At 38.0% G+C, this 17,275-nt stretch overlaps 1 protein-coding gene across 2 annotated transcripts in view; it reads right to left on the bottom strand.

Annotated features, from left to right (window-relative positions):
- PRKG1 (protein kinase cGMP-dependent 1) overlaps window positions 1–17,275 on the bottom strand; it is a 1,486,994-nt gene that overhangs the window by 549,774 nt on the left and 919,945 nt on the right. For both annotated transcript variants that reach the window (XM_066243386.1, XM_066243385.1), the window contains exon 4: window positions 4,671–4,776. In XM_066243386.1, the coding sequence (XP_066099483.1) occupies window positions 4,671–4,776 (106 nt within the window). The remainder of the gene's footprint in view (window positions 1–4,670; window positions 4,777–17,275) is intronic.

Here is a 17,275-nt window from a genome sequence, read left to right as displayed (position 1 = left end):
AATAAGGAAGAAGATAGAGAACGAGATGAATCTGGGGAGAATGAGATGAATCAGCAGTAGCCAGGGGAGGAAGCATTCCAAAGACAATGCTACAGAACCTGTCATTATTCTTAGAAGAGGAAGTCATGGAAAGGTTTCATGCAGGAAGATGACATCAGCATATCTGCCTCACCAGAAGAATCCTTAGTGGGTAAAGAAAAGGTTTTCTGTGGGTCAACAGGATCCCCTGCACAGCTTACACTCCAAAAGTCCTTGCTGTGTCTCCAATTTACCAGCGAGGCAAGTGATATATAATATAAACAGGGGTTCATCATCGTTATTGTCACTGTCCTCATCATCACAGTCTGGGGCCAGCAGAGAACCCAGTTCCTATAAGCACATCTCAGTGGTCACACAGCTACATTCTAATGCTCTTCCGGATACAGACGCCAGTGCCAACAGCAGTACAGAGAGTATGCTCAGAAAGACACAGCATGGATTGACTCTGGCAATTATTTGGCACAGGTTTCACAATCCATTTTAACAACAAAAGCCTTTTTCAGTAGCCAAACAAGCTGGAAAATATGGGCAACTGGCAAACTCACTGCTGGACCTGTAAGCAATCATGGCTTACCTAATGGCAATGCCCCTTGAGTATTTTTTGCTACGCTTGCACAGGAGCATCTGCATTTATGTCAGGGAATGTGAAATATAGGCACAAAAGACATACGCCTAAGTAGGATTAAAGAGCCAGAATCACAGTTGATGTGGCTTTTAACAGTACAGAAAGGTCCGGTCCACAGGACTGGTAGTTACAAAATGGGTAAATACACTGAAATGAAAGTGAAAACCTACTCTGACAACCAAGGAAAACCCTTGCATTTTGGCAGGGCATTAATATGCCTGGTGTATCCACCTTCTTCACCCTCCAAACTTACTACTTATTTAGAAAAATAAAAGAAGGAGTGGGAAGAGGAGATGAGCAACAATATAGGTCATTCATCTTTTTAGCCTGACCCTGAAATTCCTCAGGAAAGCAGTGCAGTGCACAACAGAGGCCCCTACTGCAAAGAATTCCGAGGATTTGTAATATTATTTGCTAGAGTTTTTATTTTCCGAGCAGGGTCACACAATTGGTTCAACTCTTTAACAAACTATAAAGTATATGATATCTCCAGCAGAAAAATTCAAGGGAAAATTGTATTCAGCAAGCATATAAGAGAAAAACACACACCCCTATCCTCTGTGTACACAGATTGCTATAGAGAACTTTAAAGTTTTAAGTCTGTATTTTTCTAAGGGTAAGATAAGTGAGCCTCTCTAAACATGAAGCCATAAAGAAAAAAAGTTGGTTGACTTGACAATATATAAAAATATTTTAATTTCACAGGTGGTAAAAGAGTAGTAAGCAAAATTTTAAAGAATCAACAACAAACAGAGATGCAAATACAATTCTGAAGTTATGAGAGAAATTTAATTTCCGTCATCTTAGTTTTTGACAATATTTATCACTTCTTTTGGAGATATTTTGCCATTCCTTGATGGCTTTGCAAAATAAATAGAACAAGTATAGTTAACCTGGGAATGTGATAGAGGAATGAATATTCTTTATTCTCTCAGCTTTATGAATACTTGTGCAACAGCTCAGAGTCCAAGCGGAGAAGATCCCTACGCTCAATTTAATACTATGCTGTCCCTGTACTGTAATTTTTAACAATTTTTGAAAAAGGAGTCCTGAATTTTCATTTTGCCCTGGGTGCTCATTGCAAATTATATGCTGATCCCATACTTACTGCCTTTAAACTACCTATCTACAAAGCAGTTTTGTGCCAAAGAAGAACACCAAGATATTTAGAAATATATCTAGTCATGAGAAGTTTATCATCTAGAAGTGGAAATTGTAGCATCCACCGGGTATGAGAACAAACGTCGGAGACTTTCAGGAGTTAAGATGTTACTTTATTGGCCAGTTTAACCTGCGCAGGGGCGAACTCCCGAGATGTCCAGAGACACCGTGCCCATAAGGAGCTGCAAATGGGAGCCGCGCCTGGAGCTTACAGCCAGGCCCTTATATATCCTAAGTGAGCAAGCATAGTACAGAAGCAGATGTGGCAGTTTAGCTATTGGCTAGGGAGGTCACACACAGCATAGCAACAGGGGCCGGCATAGCAACAGGGGCCGGTTTTAGCTTAGTGGCGAATTTCAAACCTAAACTTCTGATAAGGGTCTCTGACCTTCTTTGTTCTCAGCCTCACAGGAGCCATATCAGCACTTACTGTTCCTTCAATAGTTACACTCTTTGCAACACTCCCTGTTCCTTCAATAGTTATACTCTTTGGCAGCCCCAGTACTCCCTGAATCTAACAGAAATGAGTTTAATAGTCAGATGATAATAAAACAAAGTAGAAAATAAGGCACATGGCAGAGGAGGCAGAGGTTATTTCTTGGTGGAATGAGGTTACTGTCTGTGATAGAGACAGTGTTTACTTGGCTCTAAAAAGAAGAGAGACTTGAGCGCTGACATTGCGGGGAAAGGCAACAGAGGCAGAATACTATATAAAAGCGCAGCGATGGCCTGGGCACATGGAAGTGTTTGGTTTGCCTGAGAAAAGAAAAAGCCAGGCTTTAAAAGCAGGCTGGCATTGACTGTGGGAGGGCTTGAATACCCAACTAATGAGGCCATACATAATCCAACAGGGTCTGTGAGCCATTGAAGGGTTATAGAGAGAGAACTAGTTGGTCACAGTCATAATTTAGGCAAGATTTAAAGCTGGCCCCAGGCAATGATGGTCATTGTGTCACCTCTCTAGATTCCCGGCCTCATACTACATTCATCAGTGATGTTGCTGACTGTTTTACATGGTAGTCAGATGGAAAGTAACTTCCAAGTCAGTGCCTACCTCTTTTTAATGCAATCAAGTTATATCTCACCTGCTGTAAACTGACCAACAAGGAATGTTTACACACTCTGGGGAAACAAACGTTCATTGTTTAAGGTTTGAATTGTCAGAATAACAACACAAATGACCTCTGTGAATGATATAAAAATGAAACAGTACCTAGGGTCAATTAAAAAAAGAGACACTTCAAATCTTCATTTCCTGAAATAATGTCTCTAAAAATGTTTTTATTGGAGTTATACAAAGCAACATGGACATCCCTTCCATTTCCTTGTGAAAACAAACTTATGGACGCTAAAACTAACATCATAAGTTCCCAGCACTTAGGTACATGAGACAAATAATGGGCTCTGTCTTAAGTATTTCATTGATTATCAGTTGGGATATTTCTCTGTTTGAGCTGCATCAAAAGAAATCAATAATTGCCCTTTAAGACTTAAAAATGAATATTCATATCTCTTTTTCAAAACATTCACACATCTATACCTCTCTATATAGCTATAAATGTATACATACACACATATATACCAACAAACATACATGTCAACATATATTTACACATATACCAACACACACATATACAAACACACCGGCACCTGAATAATTTAATTTCCTTGCACACTATACTAAACTCCAAACAGAAATTTACGTTCCTCTTCTCCTAAATGTCTCATCCAATCTCACTAAAGAAAAAGCCCAACAATACCCTATTAATAGATTAATATTTTAATATATTTTACTTGACATTATATTAGAATTTTATTGCCCCTTTAGCAGAAATATAAATAATAAATTTTATATGAAAATAAAAAATATATATAAACAAAAATCAGAAACAAAATAAGTTAACTACAAAAAACACCAAAGCAGGAAATATTAAAGTTGTATCTTAAGAAAAATAAAACGATATAGCTTAAGATATATCACTTAAAGATTTTTTTCACAGAAAATGTGAACTTTTTTTTAGCTCCATTTAAACCATTTCTTCACAAAAATAAAAATATAAAAGAGTCACTTTAATATTCTGACTCTCAAATGAAATCTTAATTGGCAGCCACTTGTCTTTAGTTCCCATAATAATGATTCTGTTTCTAAAGAAAAATTATACAAATCTCCTTTTATTGGGGGGGAAAAAGTCAGAGTTGTCAATATCATTTTAATAATGAAATGACACTTTCTTTAAAGATAAATGTATTTCAGTGAATCTCAATGTATTCCTAAGAAATGAAAACCTTTTTTTATTCCAATCCGCATGCTATATTGAGTTATTATGATAATATATAATATCAAGAAAAGAAAAGCCTTTGATAATTCAGAACTGCAACATAAAATGAATTTAATTTGGGAAATTAAACTCAAGATTAAAGGATAATAAGCTGCTTCCTGAAATTTTTCCATTTTAGTCATCTGACCTTTTATATGGAAACTCACACAAGAGATGATTCAGTCTTAGTGTGGGTTGCTTTAGAAGAGGTACCATAAATATATTAACTGATACATAGTTAGAGATGGACCCAATGTCCTTTTTCTTCAAGCAAATTCTCATTTGTTTGTCTGAGCTGCACCACTCTTTGAGAGAATGCTGAATGAAACTGAAATTCTGACTGAACCACATATTATGAAAGTAGTCACCAGAAATATCAAGAAGCCAGTGCCAAGTTTTGAACTTCCACAAATTTGTAAGCTATTATGACTGAGAAATAGGCAAAAAGTCTCCAGTGTACTTCATTTCAGAGAAGAGGGTTGTGAAGTCATTAACTGGTCTCAGAAAGAAAAAAGAAAGCATCCTACCTTTTTAAGAATTCCATATACTCGGTATGCTTGATGAGTCCTGTTCTCATCATTATTGTTTGAAAACATTGTCGATCAATAGCCCAGAGCTTCACATTTACAAGAGCTGGAGAAATAGAAAACAAACAGGGAAAATTAATTACAGAATTTCAACTATGAACTGTATCCTACAAAAGAGGTGATATTCATGAGAGATATAAAAATGATTTACCTTCATTTAGAGCTAATATCACAGTGTCCTATTTTAAGAACTATTTTTATGAACAAAATCTAGTTTATAATTTTCCATACTATTATTAATGTCTGATAGGAAGTTTCCCATTGCTTTTATGTCCTTAAGGAATGAGAATGCCTAAGTACACATTGAAAATATTTAGCAATTTCATGACTATACGTGAAGAGATTTCACAGAGAGAAGATAGGTTCACAAGCAGTAACATTACCTGGTAATTACGTAGAATGGTGTTATGACTCATATGGCCATATTTTAACTGTAAAAAGTAGATGTGAAAATTCAATTTTCAGGTTTACAGGCAAATTTAAGATAATCGAAATAATAATTATACAATGATTTCTACACAAAGCTCCTTTGACAAATTGTAACCTGTATCTAAAGTTACCACATAAAGTTATATTAGATATGCTGTTGAATTTTAATTTTTACTCCTACATACCACTGTCTTTGACAATGAATAATTAAATGTTGAAACTGAACACCACAGAATTTCATTTGTTCTATTAAGCATATGACTAAGAGATAAGTTTCAGAAAAAGACAGATGTTACTGTGTAATGGAACAATAGATCCAGATAAACGGGTTTTAAGAGGAGGTACACTAAAAATCTTGGTAATTAAATCTGTGTGGTGGGTATACAAGAGGTTTATTTTACTAAGAAAGCCAATTTGTGTATCATACCAAGGGGTATTGGTATGCAGGGGCTTGAGAAGGCCATTGAATGGAGCCAGGATACAGTTTAATAAGCCAAACATAGAAAGATAAGAAGATATAATTCTTGTCTTCATAGTTCTCATATCAAGCCCTGAAAATGCAATGGATCAAGACTTGGGAGTGAGAAATGAGAGAAAATGTTAGGGTAATTAGGCCCTGTATATGCCTTGTGAGGAGGAGCTAGAAGTAACTAACACAGATAATTATGGGAGAAAAATGATAAAGGAAATACTATACTCTAGAGTAAACCCTTATTCTTGAATTTCACTTAATTTTTTCTTGTAAATTGTTTAAAGCTAGAAACCAGAATGTGCCTTCCCTCTTGGCCAGCTCTTTATTGGAGAAAAAAAGTGCACAATTAAGTAGAAAAAGTACAAAGCATCAAGGACTAGTGTGTGCATGGATGGTTCCATTTCGAATACCCTTTAAAAATAAACCTTCATCAAAAACAAAGCTCATTTCACAGGTATCTTCCAGTCACATTCTATTTCCTCCGCTAAATTCAGTCTCCTTTCCAGAACACCTGCTTATATAGGACAAAGCAGAGGACTGGATGATATAGTCATGAAGGACTGAAAAAATCAGGAGAAAATTCCTAAGAACTAGAACCTTACAAAATGATAGGACTTGATTTAGGAGAGAGGTGGACAAAGGTAATCAAGTGGGAAAAGTACATAAACAAGAGCACAGCTGGGAGTGAGCTGAGGCTGTAGGATTCAAGTTATGGATGGAACGAACTAAAATGGCTGCGATGTCTTTAGGGTTGCTGTGTAATTTGATAGTAGGGCCTGGAAGCCAGTCATATTGAATCAAGGATTTGCTTGATGAACAACAAAAATCTATTAGAGATCTTAAAAAGAGAAAACAAAACAAATCAAAGAACTAGATTTTTAAAGGCTATACCTTAGGCACATCAAAATTTTTTAAATGCTTAAAAGAACAATAAAAAAATCAGTTTTCTGCATTCATTATTATTCTTAATGGTTTCTCAATACTTCCAGTATCTACATGCCTCCCTCCAAAGGACAAATACAGCAACCAATGTTATTTTTAAAATAGTGGTAATAAAAATAGTTGTGCTAGTATATATATTTTGAAAATGCACCTCAAAGGGATTATGTGAATCACAATGTCTAAGTAAAGCATACATATATTTTAAGGTTTTGCCCTGCAGAAAGACCTCACAATGTATAATCCTAGCAGCACTATGTATTTAAATTTTTCTGTCACAGGGTGTTAAACCAATAGATATGATCACAATGGGAGCTGAGATAGATTAGGCTAGAAGGAGTATAACTTGGATTCATAGACACTAGAGTCAAGCAGAATACAGATCAATACAGGTACTGTCAAATAACAATATAAAAACCACAGGGCACAGTATGATGAAAGCTCTGTGGACGGAAAATTGTTCTAGTAACAGGTGTGGGCACAGTTTCAAACAAAGAGCTATTAGCACCAAGCAGAGGCCATAGTAATTCAGTAGTCAAGTAAGGTCGGTCGTAGTGAATATAGCAGCAATGAGTATAAAGGGTTAGCTGTTCTGTGTTTGTATGTGTGTGCTGTGACCAAGTTATCTGTAGCATTTTAAGTTCAAGTCCACACTTCAAGGTCAGGCTCCATTTCTGGTCCTAAAGAACAAACTTTGTGTTGACAAAACTACTATACTATTCCTATCTCTGTCACTCACAGGCACTTAGCACATTCCTGATATTGTTCATTTCTTTGCTGTGCCTATATCATGTTTCCTCAAATAAGTTTGTACATTCCTTCAAAGAAAAGTCTCTGTCTCATTTCTTATAACATCCTCCCACCTCAAGAAATTAGCTGTTTATTTGATAAGCAGTGGGTTTATTTGTGGATTAATATAATTTATTTAGCCATGGCCGGTTGGCTCAGCGGTAGAGCGTCGGCCTGGAATGCGGGGGACCCCGGTTCGATTCCCGGCCAGGGCACATAGGAGAAGCACCCATTTGCTTCTCCACTCCCTCCCCCTCCTTCCTCTCTGTCTCTCTCTTCCCCTCCTGCAGCCAAGGCTCCATTGGAGCAAAGATGGCCCGGGCGCTGGGGATGGCTCCTTGGCCTCTGCCCCAGGCACTAGAGTGGCTCTGGTCGCAGCAGAGCGACGCCCCGGAGGGGCAGAGCATTGCCCCCTGGTGGGCAGAGCGTCGCCCCTGTTGGGCGTGCCGGGTGGATCCCGGTTGGGCGCATGCGGGAGTCTGTCTGACTGTCTCTCCCCGTTTCCAGCTTCAGAAAAATACAAAAAAAAAAAAAAAATATATATATATATATATAATTTATTTACATGATGCAATTTTTTAAAAAAATTCAGTGAGAGGAAGAGAGCCAAGAGACAGACTGATTGATCCTGCAAGCCCACTCAGGTGCAATGCTCTACCCAACCCAGGCATTGCTCCATTGCTCAGCAACTGTTGCTGAGCTTACCACCTGAGGCAGAAGCCATGGAGCCACTCTAAGTGCCTGGGACCAACTTGCTCCAATGGGGCCATGGCTGGGAGGGGTGGGGGGAGGGAAGAGCAAGAAAAAAAGAAAGAGAAAGAGAGGAGCAAGGGGGGGGGATGGAAAAGAAGATAGGTGCTTCTCCTGTGTGCCCTGACTAGGAATTGAACCTGGGACATCCACATGCCAGGCCAACACTTTACAATTGAGCCAACTAGCCAGGGCCGCAACTTTTTTTTTAAATGTAAGCCTAGGTGAATTCTAATGTTACATTAAACAGTTTAAACTGAATTTATCAAATATGATACTTCATGTGTTGAAAAACGTTTTTAAAAAATAAGTTCCCAGAATTCAATACTTTATTTTATCTTCTGATGTTGATTTACATAATCTTTTGAAATGGCTCTAAGTAAAACAATGTTTGGGATATTCTGCATAACAATACATGGCTTGATGAGATTGCAAATTTGTCCATGACCTTGGGCAAGATGCCACAACTTTTTTATATTCAGCCAATATAAGTACTAGTCAAGTCAGCATTTTACAGGTGAGCAAGCATGACTAATAATCACCTTGCCCTGGTCTTAAAAGTGTGATTGTAGTAATGCTGTGATTAACACCTTGCTTTTTAAACAGCCTGCTAGAATGTAAGTCTGTTGCTTCCACAACTGAAAGACATCATTCAAAAATAAAAAATAAAAGTCTCCCTTTCCCTTTGATTTTAAGTGGTATATTCATCTCTGTAGGGAATAAGCACTTCACAAGTAAAATTTCTGTGATTTTCACTGTGATTACTGTTGTGGAACATATAACTCTGAAGGGCATAAAGCAGAGAAAGTGTTAGAAAGAAATTTTCCTTTTTGTTCTGGTATGTATCTAAAATTCTCTGCTGAAATATTTATCATTGTTTTCAGATTAAGGCCATATTGAACTCAGCAAAAAATATGTAACTTCCCATTACTTTGTGATCTTTAAGAGTATAAGTATAATAAGAACACCTTCAACATAGGCAACACTTGGCTATCATTTAGGGGATGCAAAGATTACAGAGAAGACACCATAAAATTGTGCTAGACTAAGAAATCACAAGTCTGGGGTTGGCCCAAATTCTACTGGAAAAGCCATCCACTTTCCAATACAAATTTTGGAAGGCTATCAAGAAAGCATGTGTGGATATAAAGCATTTATAGTCTAGAATATTAATTTAGCCCATATTTACTGTACATCAATCTAGTGGAGACTGGTGTTATATAGAAAGAAGAGAAAACAGAAGTACAATTTCTACTATGAGACTATTTGTGATCTAGCACAAAGGCCAAAATTTTTTGTCCATGCCAAATCTGGCCCATGGTTGGTTTTGTACAGCCCACTAAGAATGGGTTTTTTTTTGTGTGTACATGTGTTTGGTTTTTTATGGAATTTATTGGGGTGATAGTCATTAATAAAACTATATAGGTTTCAGGTGTACAATTCTATAACACATCATTTCAATATTGTGTCAGGTATTCAGCAACCCAAGTCAAGTCTTCTTCTATCACCATTTTGCTCCCCTATATACTCTTACCTCCTACTACCCCCGTTTCCTTCTGGTAATCACCATACTGTTGTCTGTGTCTAAGAATTTTGTTTTCCTTTCTTTCTTTCTTTTTTTGTTTTTTGTTTGTTTGTTTTTTTGGTTAATATCTTCACAATTTTCACCAAGCCCTGAAATTTCCATTTGCTCTGACAGCTGTCAATCTGTTCTCTATCTATGAGTCTGTTTCTATTTGTTAGTTTATTCTGTTTGATTACACACGTGAGAAAAATCATACAGTATCTATCTTTCTTTGGCTTTTTTCGCTTAGCATAATACTCCCCAGTGATAGATAAAATAGCTACTCAGCTTCCATCTCAAGACAATGCAGGCCCAAAGGAGGAGAAGGATGGGCTTACTTAGTAAAATAGCTACTCAGCTTCCATCTCAAGATAATGCAGGCCCAAAGGAGGAGAAGGATGAGCTTACTTAGTAAAATAGCTACTCAGCTTCCATCTCAAGACAATGCAGGCCCAAAGGAGGAGAAGGATGAGCTTACTTAGTAAAATAGCTACTCGGCTTCTATCTCAAGACAATGCAGGCCTAAAGGAGAAGAATGGGTTTACTTAGTAAAATAGCTACTCAGCTTCCATCTCAAGACAATGCAGGCCCAAAGCAGGAGAAGGATGGGCTTACTTAGTAACCCAGCCCAAACCTCTCTTGCAGCTGATTGCTGATGAGGGTTGAGTCAGGGTTCAAACAATTTTGAGGAGCTGTGGTGCCACTCCAATCCACATAAGGATGAAATTGTCTTGAGCCAACAATTGTAGCAAAATTAAGAAACACAACATTCTCATCCCCCACTGTAAGGTTATAGTAAATTTGCTTGATATTCTTTCTAAAGGGCTTGGTCACCTCTTCATTAAAATGCAGCAACATGTTTATCTTTACAGCTGGAAAGTGTCCTTGGGGGCAAACATTTAGAAGGAACCCAACCTTAAGGTTAGGAAAGGAAACAGCCAGTCTTGAAAGGGGCTAAATCACAAATCTTGAATCTTTATCTTGTCTCCCAGAGAGAATGTCCGATTGACTGGTAATGGACTTACACTAATTAGACCTGTGTTAACTTACTGAGGAGACATTTCTGCCAAATGAAGCCCCCACCACCCATCAAGTCAGTGACCAAGGCCATAAACCAGAATAAACTAATCTGAGTGTACTAGGTGCACCACCCTGATGTCAACAGAGGCGGGTAGCAGCTGCCCCTTGCTCCTATACCTAACACTCCCTCCCACAGCTTGGGGCTGACACCCTTTGCTGGTCTCAGCCCGCTTATACCCAAGCGTTTTAAAATAAATTTTACTTTTTAAACATACAAGCCTCCTGTTTCCAGTTCGGTCAGTGGTTTCTGCCTTTCACCCAGGTCTGTCTATACTGACCCAAAGGGTACAGTATTTTTCCATGTATAAGACAACCCCATGTATAAGACACACCTTAATTTGGGGGCCTGAAATTTGAAAAAAAAAAAAGTATTACATAGTTATTAAACTCAAGTTTTATTTATCATAAAATTCATACAATTCCTCATCACTGTCAAAACTCCCATTCATTAGCTTGTCCTCATCTGTGTCTGATGACAAATCACTGTCTTCAATGATGAGCACAAAAACAAGCGCAAAAAAGTGGGAAATGCAACTAAAAAATCTACAATCACTGTATAAGATGCACCCAGTTTTTAGACCTCAAATTTTTCCCAAAAAATGTGCATCTTATACATGGGGAAATACGATAGGTTTTCTTTTTTTTTTACAGCCAAGTAGTATTTTATTGTATAAATGTACCACAGCTTTTATATCCACTCATCTACTGTTGGACACTTGAGTTGCTTCCAAATCTTGGCTATTGTAAATAACAGTGCAATGAGCATAGGGTGCATATGTTGTTTTGAATTAGTTTGGGTTTTTTTGGATATATTCCCAGAAATGACATTGCTGGGTCATATGGCAGTTTTATTTCTAGTTTTTTGAGGTAACTCTATACTGTTTTCCACAGTGGCTGCACCAATCTGCATTCCCACCAACAGTGCACAAGGATTTCCTTTTCTCCACATCTTTACCAACATTTGTTTGTTGACTTATTGATGGTAGTAATTTGGACAGATGTGAGATAATATCTCATTGTAGTTTTATTTTGCATTTCTCTAATGATTAGTAACACTGAGCATATTTTTATATGTTTATTGGCCATCTGTGTGTCCTCTTTGGATAGGTGTTTATTCAGGTCCTTTGTCCATTTTTTAATTGGACTGTTTATTTCTTTGGTTTTTAGTGAGTTCTATAAGGTCTTTATAAAATTGGGCATTAATCTCCTATTAGATGTACCAGTGAATAATTGTACCATGAATATGTTTTCCCATTCAGTGGAATATCTTTTCATTTTGTTGATGATTTCCTTTGCTGTGCAAAACTTTTTTGTTTGATGTAGTCTCATTTATCTTTTCTCTCATTCTCTTTGTCCAAGCTGATATATCTGAAAAAAATATTATTACATAATCTACCCAGAAATAGCACTAGATTCCACAAGTTAAGGCAGTGGTTTTTAAAACTATTTGAAGTTGGGGCACATTTAAAATCCTACAAATAACTGTAGGTGCACTATATATAAATTTCTGAGAAATATGTTATAATAATTAAGTTAAATATTAAAGAAAAAAATAGAGAGTCCAAGTGTGCTTTTATGGTAATTAAACAAAATAAATATGACAAAATTAAATTTATTCTGACATTAAGAAACATTTTGGGTTACATTTTTTTGAGTTATGCTTTTTAGAATTCACAAAAAAGAGAGGTTAAAAAATAAAAAAAGACAAAATAGTTATCTTTCTATATATATAGATACATTCTTAGTAAGGTTCAGTAAATTGAGCAGGTCCCAGTGCGAACGTCTTAAGTTTTTTCATTCTTGTGTTTATGAGAAACATGAGCCTGATGTGTCCTAGCGATTTCTTCAATGTTTGGGCATATATTTGAAGGCAAACTCTCATTACCTCATCAATACATTGAAGAATTTCTCTCTTTTTACTCTTACTTGTATTGAGGGTAGAAAATCCTAATTCACATAAATAGGGTGTTAAAAATTGTAGTAAAATGTTCAAAGCTTTTTTAGATATTGCCACATATTCTTCTTTTATAGAAATCCAAAAGGCTTCAAGAGACAATTCCTTATGTTTAATCATTAATCCAAAAGCCCCACCATATATATCAACTTAACTTTACATCAAACAAAGGATAGAAGAAACTTGCCTCCAGTCTTTCCCGGGAACATGGGTAGTAGTGTAAATAATGCAGCACCACAGCTTAACAGCCTTTTGCAACCTAATCAGGTAAGTGAGGTGGGGGGTTGGGCAGACTGTCAGTTTACAGCCAATTCCCCACACCTCTGTCTCCCAAAAATCTGAACTCCAAAAACCTGTGCCTGTTGGTTTTTGGTCCCCAACAGGCACATATTTTTCTGGAATATCATAGGGCGCACCAATGCACTCTGGCACACACTTTGAGAACCACTGGGGTTAAGGGTTCAGTCCTATAGGACTGCTGTTGGGCAGATAAAATGTATTATGCTCACTTTGTTAAAGATGGCTCTGCCCAAGTGGAGGCCATTGCCCAGGTGATATTAATGTGTGTCTTTGTGGGCTGAGGGCAGGCAGAAACCTTGTAGCCTGGGGCTTGATTTTGGGAGTAAGCCTTTCCCACCCTTTTTGATGTGGGGTGGTATAATCCCATCATGCCCCAGATAAGTGACTTTGTATTAGAGACTTCCCTATTTTGTATATTGAATTAAAGGTTTGGATTTCTACACTATAAAATAGGGGCAGAATGGGAGCTTGCTCTTGGTTCCTGAGATTATCATTAGAGGAGAGAGCAGAGCAGAGAGCAGAAGGAGGCCACGTGGAGGAGGCCAGGAGAAGCAGCCAAGATGGCGGAGTGTTGAGTGAGAAGCCAGTTTGTGCAGAGTTTGTGCAGGGAGAAGGAAGGAGATGGGGAACAGAGGTGAATAAGTCTGGTGAGCTAGAAACCTTTGATTCTAGGAAACTTGGATAAGTCAGTAGCTTTGTGAGCACTGAATGTGAGTGGGTTTTGGAGCCCAGTGTGTGTTTTTTGCTTGCCCGCCGGGTGCAAACTAGGATTAAAGACTATGGCCCATCAGTTTTTGGCTCCGTTGTTTCTTTACCGACTGTCCAAATCCAATGCGAACCTGCATGAGCTAGGGTGCTGTGATGGTGGCCCTGGCTTCTGGCTTTACAACTGCCCCCTAGCACTATCACCTAAAATGTTTCAGTTGAAAGGCCAGGTATTTACTTGTACTTCTCACAGACTGGTTGTAAATCAGAGATCCCCACAACACCCTCAGTGAATTTGATTAATTGTTAGAGCAGACAAAACTCAGGGAAACATTTTACAGTACTTACTAGACTACTGGTTTATTATAAAAGAATGTAACTCAGAAATAGTCAGAGGGAAGAGATGCTTAAAGCAAAGAATATGTGAAGGGATGTGGACTATCCATGCTTTCTCCAGGCACTGCTCTCCCCAGATCTCCGCCTGTTCACCAACCCAGAAGCTCTCCATACCCTGCCCTTTGGACTTTTATGGAGGCTTTATTACATTGGCATGATTGATTAAATCATTGCCCTAGGCAACTGACTTGACCACTAGCCCCTATTCCCTTCCAGGTGTGACTGAAATTTCCAAACCTCTAATTGCATAGTTGGATGTCCTAGTAAATAACCCCACACACACACACACACACCTTAAGTGGAGTCCAAAAGTCAACTCATTAACATAACAAGAGATGCTTATCTCTTAGAAAATTCCAAGGCTTTTTGGAGCTCAGTGCCAGAAACAGAACCCACACAAAACCAAATATATAATTTTTATTATAAATCACAATATTATAGGAGGTAATTAGGTTTAGATGAGGTCATGAAGGAATTAGTGTCTCTCAGTGCACACACCAAGAAATGGCAACATGAAGATAGAACCAAGAAGATAGCCTTCATCGATTACCTGACCATAGGACCGTACTAGCATACTAATCTTGAACTTAAAGCCTCCAAAACTTTGAGAAATTAATGTTTGTTCTGTAAGCCCCTCATGATATGGTTTGTTAAAACAGCCTTAACGGAGACAAATGGGATCCACAGAGCCCCAAGGAATCTGGATGGAACTCAACGGATTTGTGAGTATAAAGTGGAATAAAGCAACATAGTTATTTTTACTATCCTGTTACTTGAATTCACCATTTCTTTCTAAGTGTGGGCAATAAACCACAGTAATCATTGGTCACCAACAGAAACTATGGTTATTGTTATAGCTTACATTTGTTGCAGATATATTAAATATAATTTATATTCATGTTGGTCAAATAAGTCTGTAAATATATATGTTTGCTTGCTTATAGTTTGCATTGGGTGTGGGGGACAAGCTGTAAGCAGGCAGGGTCGTTATAGTCTAAGCCTTAGACTCTAAGGCTTAGTTTTTTAAGACTAAGCCTTTCCCATCCTTTTAATACTAAGATCATTTCAAAACTAAGCTTTTTCCCACACCCTTGACTGTTGCGTGACATGGGCTGGTGCAGTCTCATGAGGAATCCCATTATGTGTTGGGGATTGAATAAATAAACAGGGTATTTTTGCAATCTGGACAAAGGTGCTGGGCCCAAACCCCACCTCATTTGCCTAGTTAACAAAGAGCTACACCTGATTCTCATTTGTCTCACCCATATTCTCCATGAAGGGAGAGGCTGGAATTAGTTTCTTATTAGTGTAAAGTAGATTTGGATGGTATGGCGGGGATTGTCTTTGAGTTGTCTTGGAAACTTAATTGCTGATGGACAACATTTTTTTCTATGAATAAAAGTAGATGTGTTTCTGGGAGCAGGGACATTATGGCTAAGGAACAGTAGAGACTGTTTGCCATGGCGTCCTCCTGAACCCGTGTGTGTGTGTGTGTGTGTGTGTGTGTGTGTGTGTGTGTGTGTGTGTGTATATATATCTTTAAGTCCCTGTCTATCATTTATTTCCATTCCATATCTTTTCCCATTCAAAGACCCTGTAATAGACTTGTCGTGGCTGGACCGCGACAGTTATGCCTCAGATAAGTGACTTTGTATCAGAGACTTCCTTGTTTGTATATTGGATTAAAGGTTTTGATTTCTACACTATAAAATGGGGCAGAGGAGCAGAAAAAGGTCATGTGGAGGAGAGGAGAAGCTGCCAAGATGACAGAGTGCTGAAGGAAAAGCCAGTTTGTGCAGAGAGGAGATGGGGAACAGAGATGAATAAGGCTAGTGAGCTAGAAACCTTTGATTCTAGGAAACTTGGATGAGTCAGTGGTTTTGGGAGCCCTGAATGGAAAGGGAAGTGTTTTCCCACTGTGTGTATTTCTTGCCTGCCGGGTACAAGCTAGGATTAAAGCTAATGGCCCACCAGTTCTTGGCTCCGTTGTTTCATTACCGTCTGTCCAAATCCAATGCAAACCTGAATGGGCCAGGCAGCTGTGATGGTGGCCGTGGCTTTCATGCTTATAGAAACATTATTCTTAAATTTGTTCATATGTTTCACCAGAGTGACAGATAGACCCATGTCACCCACAAGATTAAGAACCCCTGCTTTAAGCAAGTAGTGGAGAAAGGGTTATTTCAGAGAAGGAGGCGCTGAAATTGGTGATGGCCTGACAGAGGTGATATTTAGCTCATCCTTAACCATAGGGGCATGCTAACTATTAGTGAATAAATAATACTTATTCAGTAAACTGCCACTTCCCTGAGTTCTCTATTCCTGGCTTGCCCCCTAGGACACCCTAAGATCCCTACATTAAGCAAATAAAGCTTTATGACTGAGCCCAGCAGGAGCCTCTCAGATCTTGCTCCAGAACTAAGTGTGAGAAGAGTGTTGCTAAATCATTCTGATGTCTTCCCTATCACCACAGAAGGGTTTCCAGGAAGGGAGTCTGGTCCATGTATGTAAAGAAAAGGTGACTCCCAGGAAATTGCAAGTCCAGGGAGGCAGAGGTGCAGAGTGAGGCAGGAGGTTGAAGTGCAACTGAAGAGATATGAAAAGCACAAATGATTCTTGCTTGTGTTCTTGTTGTGGAGTTAGAACTTGATCTTGAGGTAAGAAGAGGACAGTGAAGGTTTAAAATAGGTTATTTACTTTAGAAAAGATATATTATCAGTAGCCTAATGGTATACTGAAAGAGAACAGGATTAGGGAGAGACAGAGATAGATAGAAATACAGACAGAAAGAACTAGAAAGAGACAGAGAGAGAGAGAGATTTAGACTCATAATTATCCAAATGAGTGAACACTCATAGTGGCAATGAAGGTAAAGTGATAGATAGATTAGAAAGGTATGAAAGATCTCGACATTGGCAGAAAATATTAGAAAAAGACAATTTGATCCTAGAAATACAAATGGAAATTAAAAAGTGGAATAATGAATATTTTATTCATATTATTCAAAAGTCTAGGTGGCAAGTGTATATATTTGCAAATAACTTCTATTTTTTAAGTTGACAAACCGTGCACATCATAAGCTAACTGAAGTGATTATTTATAATGAACAAATGAGCTTGTAACTTTTAATTCTATGTCATAAATATGCATTATAACTAAATTACTTA

Source organism: Saccopteryx bilineata, chromosome 9 (assembly GCF_036850765.1).
Source record: "Saccopteryx bilineata isolate mSacBil1 chromosome 9, mSacBil1_pri_phased_curated, whole genome shotgun sequence".
NCBI lineage: Eukaryota > Metazoa > Chordata > Mammalia > Chiroptera > Emballonuridae > Saccopteryx > Saccopteryx bilineata.
This window is presented reverse-complemented; position numbering and strand designations above follow the sequence as displayed.